Raw genomic sequence first — 6,254 nt, 5'->3', positions numbered from 1 at the left:
ACAGGCCCACTTCTCGAGCTTGTCCAGGTCCCTCTGGATGGCATCCCGTCCCTCTGGCATGTCGACCGCACCACTCAGCTTGGTGTCATCTTCAAACTTGCTGAGGGTGCACTCGATCCCACTGTCTGTCATTGACATACTTTGTTTCTTAAAATAATGTTTTATTAACTGCATTACAAATTAATGCTAAAGACTCATGCATGCAAAATTAGAATGGGAGGAAGTGTTTTGATTACTTTCCAGGTGGATGTAGGAGATGGGAACTGCTAAAAAGACCCATTTAGGAGAACATTCTGCATGGATCCATTTCTCCAACTCTTACTATGTGATGACTGTGACACATTTATTTTCAGGGCAGCAGGTAGAGTAGCAGAGTAATTTGCTAAGAAAGTAAAGCTTTTGTTTGTTTGTTATCAGGTTTGGGTTTTTTTTGTTAGACTGGTAGGATGGAGATAGGCTTTTCAAGTGACACAGTAAAGTCAGTAGCTTACCTGGGAATATCACATTTAAGCATAAAGACGCCCACAGCATTCTTTGCTTTTCCAGGGGAAGAGTTTACTTTCCCAAGAGGAAATAATAACATTTAATTGACTGTTGGTTATTTTTTGTCTTCCTCCTTTTAATTTCTTGGAAATTACAGTGTGCCAGAGTTTGTAGAGCAAAGTTTTCTTTTTCAGTTATTGCTTGTCCTCTTAAATATATGCATCCTCTTAGTATATGGGGGGGAAAAACACTTTCTGAATACTGTTTGTCAAAATACTGTTTCCATTTCATGTTGCTTTACTTGAAGGCACTATTATTAGAACTTCTTCCTGTTTATTATTAACGACTTCCTTTATCTTTTGCTGTCTTAAAAATGCATCTGGACTAAATATATGTATTTTTCATTGTGTATAGGTTCAGCATAATGCAGATAAATCTACTACACTGAAACTAGCAGACTTTGGCCTTGCAAAGCAGGTTACGAAACCCATATTTACTGTGTGTGGAACACCAACGTATGTTGCCCCTGAAATACTTGCTGAGAAGGGTAAGCGTATATATTTATAGTTTGTCGTAAATCATACAATTACTCTGAACTTTCTAATCATGGAATTATTCCAGAATGTTTCAACCTACTGATACGTCTTTGCAGGGTAGGAGGTTGGCTAGCAGTGTAATCTGGGAATGGAAACGAAACCTTTTAGCTTTTGACAAACATAGGAGGTTGGCTAGCAGTGTAATCTGGGAAAAAAAACCTTTTAGCTTTTGACAAACACAAGCATGACATCAGTCACGTTTGCATTATTAATGTCTATGGTAATATAACACTGATTTCCTAGCAGACAAGCCATAAAATATCATAGATGGTAAATACTGAAGTGGGGAAATGAACAAAAGTTCGTGTTGCAACCTGAGGGTAGTCAGCCCCATTTCATGACTGTAACCCAAACGACTTTCCAAGGCCCCTAATGATGCAAAAAAATTGTGAACATGTATGTTAAACTTATGTAACAAGCCAAAACATGTTTCCCATCAGAAGAAATTTTGGAGATTTCACATCCAAAAAGATTCAGACCTGAGAAGGAGTCAGTTTTGTTGATGACTCAAGCAAAGCTATTTCTGGTTTTTGTCCTGTGGAGCTGGGTTGCACATCTCCAGTTATATCCAGTTTCAATGGAAACTTGGCACTCTCTTAGTGCTTTTTTGAAGGGAATCTGAGGAGGACTATTTTAGAAATATATGCTGTGTTTTCTCAATTAGTCTCCAGCTGACACTGGCCTTGTTGAGACAGTGTTTGTGAAACGTGTTGTAGAAGAGAGGCACTTTGTGAGAGCTGTAGTTATTAACAAGCAGAGCAGCTCAGCTTGTAAGCGTGGTGTACCAGCCACTTATTCTTCTGCTGACCTCATCTTTTTGAGAAACTGAGCAAAGCTTCTGTGTTTCTTGGAAAACAGAATGAAAAAGAAACAGTTCCCTACCAGTTGTGAGTTGTCTTTCTAAAACAGGACTTTTGGTTTGTCTTTTCTTCCTTAGGCTATGGGCTCGAAGTAGATATGTGGGCAGCTGGTGTGATCCTTTACATTCTGCTCTGCGGTTTTCCCCCTTTTCGCAGTCAGGAACGTGATCAAGAAGAGCTGTTTCAGATCATACAGCTGGGTCACTATGAGTTCCTTTCCCCATACTGGGACAATATTTCTGCAGGTAAGATTCAGTATGTATAGCAGATCTGAGAAATGACAGACTTCTTCCCTGGAGTGTGAAGAACTCCCTTTTTTTCAGGACAGTGAGCTCAATGAACTTGGGGGTGCCTTACAGGTCTCTTTTGTGCGATTCTGTGTTTGCTTTAAATGTGAATTTAGTCCTCTGGTAGTATTGATGACTGTGATCTGAATATTAGGTCTGACTGATTTAATGGATTGCTCCCTTTCTGAGGCAAGAGCAAGGATTTTCCTCACCTTGCTTATATGAATTGTCTCTCTAGAAAAAGGTACCAAAATAATCTCCAGGGTTATGTTAGGTTGTAAAGATGTATGCAAAAATCTCAAAAGCTGAGAATGAAATCCTTGCTCAGCAGAATGCAGTGTGGATTTTCTGTTGAGATCAATGGGGGCTGCACATAGTAGTTTTCTCCTTCTTGCAGGCTAGTATGGTGTCTTTTGTGCACTCTTGAAGATTGGAAACCCTAAAACCCCACTCTCCCTATGCAGTCTTTTAAAGAACATGCTCAACAGCGTTCTACGACTTTTATGCTCCTTGAGTGATGAGATACCCAATGTTAATTCCTGTGAATCTGAACACCTAGCCTGATGCCTTTGGCATGCTTTCATGATTAAATTCCCTTCACTTTCTCCTCTCTTTCTGAAGGGGAGAATGATATCAGTAAAAGATATGCTGGAGGTTTAACATCTCCTGTCACTAGTTCTAAATCCAGTTGTTAGAGTACCTCCTGGGGTAGTCACAAAAGTCATTATGGTAAAACTAATAAGAAAAAATAAGGACGTTTGTAGGTTTAACTGTCAGCATCATCACGTCACTGTTCTTTTCCCCTCTCTCCTTTTCTTTCTTTCATAATAGCAGCAAAAGACCTCATAACCAGGCTGTTGATAGTGGATCCCCAGAAGCGCTACACAGCACGACAAGTACTTCAGCACCCTTGGATCAGAACAGCTGGAAAAACAAACAGCAGAAATTTGCAGAGGGAAGTGACAATAAATATTGAGCGTCATTTTCGGGCCCAGCGCCGAAAGGAGGCTGCAGATGAGGACACATGAAATCTCTTCAAGCTCGTTTAGTCGTCTTTTTATTGATTAACAAATAATTTATGTTTTCTTTTCTAAATGAATTGGGCCTTTAGTGTATAGCTGTTGCTGGCCATTGCCATGCCTTTTTTTTTTTGATTCTGAGACTCTGAAGAAGGACAGAGATCAAATTCGCATCCACTTCCTTCTGATGTTACTTAGGAGTCTCTCTGTTGACAGCAGTGAGGACTAGATATTTTCTGGAGGGTATCTATTATTTTTCTTTAAATACTGATTTGGGCTTTTACGTTACAAAATGTATATCTTTTAGACGACAAATGTTTGCTTCTGTGGCTGACACTAGTGATGACTTCTCTTGTCTCTTTTTGTATGATACCTTCCAGGAGTTCTGTGTTTATAATGTTTTCAAAATAGCTGTCTGCATACACATCCTGCGCTAATTCTCTAAACTGTCTTTTCACCAATTCTTGCTAGCAATGGAGAAGGTAAATGAATTAAAAGCAAATACATTCTTTAGGATACGTTAAATAAACAGTAAGATACTATTTATTAAGTTGTGAGGGAAGAAAAATCCTTATAGACTAAATCAAATATTTTATGATATCTCCCTTGGCAACATCTTTCATTGGATGTTCTCGTAGACAGGACAATAGACTGTACAACGTTTCTGTTAAACTATGGTAGTGCTGTGTAGTATGGTAGTTTCATTTCTTTATGAGAAGTGGGAAGATAGCATGGCTGATAGCTTTTCAAGACTAATAAAAACTTTCAAAGTGCTTTTCTTCCTACTCTGGGAAGTAGGAAGTTAAGCAATTCTAAGGGAACTTTGGTTCTTTTCCCAAAGGTGTATTTATGGAATGATAACCCAAGCATTTTTTCATACTGATTTTTTTTCTTAGGAGCCATCCATGTGCATCTGTGACTCTTCCGTGCTGATGGAGAAGAGAAAGCTGGGAAGCTGCTTTTGTGACTTAAATTAACCCTTACCTTCATGGTGCCTTTTTCATCAACACACTTCACAGCTGAATTTCATATACTTTTTCAGCGTAGTTTAGCAATCATTTGGTTTTTTTCCCCTGTTGCCTTCCCTGGGGACTCTTTCTCCTTGCTGCCATGAGAATGGGCAATGGGATGAAATTACATTAAAATTCAGCTCGGGGAAAACAACAACTTGTTGTTGTATGGAAGGGTCTCCCAGAGGAAGGGTCAGAGGCATATGTTTTTTATAATTTGATTGGATGCAGTTTTAAAGAAATCCTTGGGGGAGGAAATACAGTCCTGAGAAGGGCTGTGACCTAGAACAGCTTTTGAATCTCAGAATTTTTGGTTAACTAATCAAATCCAAAAAGCACTTGAGTTGTCTGTTTTATAATGCTTTGTCCACGAGTTCCATGTGCTAGTAAATAATATTTTTGTTAAATTGAGTTGTCTGTTTTATAATGCTTTGTCCGCGAGTTCCATGTGCTATTAAATAATATTGATGTTAAAATATCAGTGGTATTAGTATTGAATTCATAGCTTGTAGAAATGAATGAGGGTATTTTACAATTGCAGTGCTGCTGCTCTGCCTATGTATTTCATAATGAGAAATGTCAGAAGCATTTCAGAATCAGTAGAACATTTTCATAACTATATGAACCAGAATATTATTCTTGGTGAGTGCTAATATTTTGTGCGAACTTTCTGAATTACCAAAAACTGTGGGGTACTGTCACCATGTTTCTGTTTCAACTTATGACAGTTGACAGACAGTTTTGCTGCAAGAATGATGTATGAAAGTAGAGACGACTTGGCTCTTAAAGGAGAATTGCACTTTGAATTGAACTGGCTTATTTTTAATACATATTGGAATAAGACTTGCTGTGGAGTTCAAGAATTTGTGAAACAAACCAGTCAAATCTTTACTGTATGCCCAAGTACTATGTATACGATATGTCATACCTCTGCTTTAGAGGCCCTGGGTCAGGAAGACTTTCCTTTTCCTGAAAACAAGAATGGATTTAAGCGCTTTCCTGAGTTAAGCCTATGTGTAACCTCATATTCTAAATACATTATGTTTTCTTTGAGTACTAGTAATAACTTCTCCTCTGTTAGTTTAAATCTATTGCGGATAGGAAGCTGTGGAAAAATAGCTTCTGGCTTGTAATATTATATATTGTAATTATCTTATTTTTAATATAGTTGTTTAGGAATAAAGTTTGAAGAGACAAAAAGAATACTTTATCAGCAATGAATCTGACAGTTTGGAGATTGTGTTGAGTTGCCTTTTTCACCTTTAAGAACCTGTCTACAGCCTTATTCATAGTGCTGAAGATAGAGAATTTGCTTGTAATGAATATAAAAGTAATTATTTTTTCAAAGATTTTGTTTTTCTCTCAAGTTCTCTGGTTCCCAGACAGACTAAACATGGACTGTGTTGTGTGCTGTCACTGCATTGCATCTGTAAGTACAGACACTGCTGTGGCAGCGCTGGGGGACTGATTTGTTGGTGTTGCTAATAGACATGTGGCATTAGGCCCTCCTTCTTCAGGTTGGAGGCTGAAAAAGCTTCCAGGTGCTTCTCAGGGTTTTTGCCTCTTTCTTTCTCTCTCCTGCTTAGATATTCCTTCTTTTCTCTCATTGCTTCCAGTGTTCTTGCTCTGCCTCTGTGCTGCTCTAAGGAGTGCAGGTCCCCAGTCATGGTTTAAGTTGCTTGAAACAATGAGAACACATGATTTTGGTGAGCTCAGCCGCAAGCATTGCTTGCTGATGTTGAAAGTTAGTAAGATTAGAGAGGACTCAGACAAAAACCGGTGAAAATACCATATTGGTCTCAAAGATCTCCAGTATCCCCTCATCTCCTACTGCCTTTTCTCAAGCTTTTCTCTTCCCACTGCATGACATTCTAACGCAGACCTGATCTTTACGCCCTATAAGACAGTTTCTAATACATGAACCACATTCACACTCTAGGGGTGAGGATTTTTGCTGTTCTTATTTCCTTTCCTGAGATTTTTCTAATGATTACTGTCT

General features: G+C 38.6%; 1 protein-coding gene across 1 annotated transcript in view; it reads left to right on the top strand.

The window, feature by feature from the left end:
- Positions 1-4,654, top strand: part of DCLK3 (doublecortin like kinase 3) — a 13,646-nt gene extending 8,992 nt beyond the window's left edge. The window contains exons 2-4 of the mRNA XM_009272425.2: positions 898-1,030; positions 2,017-2,184; positions 3,058-4,654. Coding sequence (XP_009270700.1) covers positions 898-1,030; positions 2,017-2,184; positions 3,058-3,254 — 498 coding nt within the window. The 3' untranslated portion in view covers positions 3,255-4,654. The remainder of the gene's footprint in view (positions 1-897; positions 1,031-2,016; positions 2,185-3,057) is intronic.
- The last annotated feature ends 1,600 nt before the right edge of the window (positions 4,655-6,254 follow it).

This window comes from Aptenodytes forsteri, unplaced genomic scaffold (genome assembly GCF_000699145.1).
Source record: "Aptenodytes forsteri isolate BGI_AS27 unplaced genomic scaffold, ASM69914v1 Scaffold398, whole genome shotgun sequence".
NCBI lineage: Eukaryota > Metazoa > Chordata > Aves > Sphenisciformes > Spheniscidae > Aptenodytes > Aptenodytes forsteri.
This window is presented reverse-complemented; position numbering and strand designations above follow the sequence as displayed.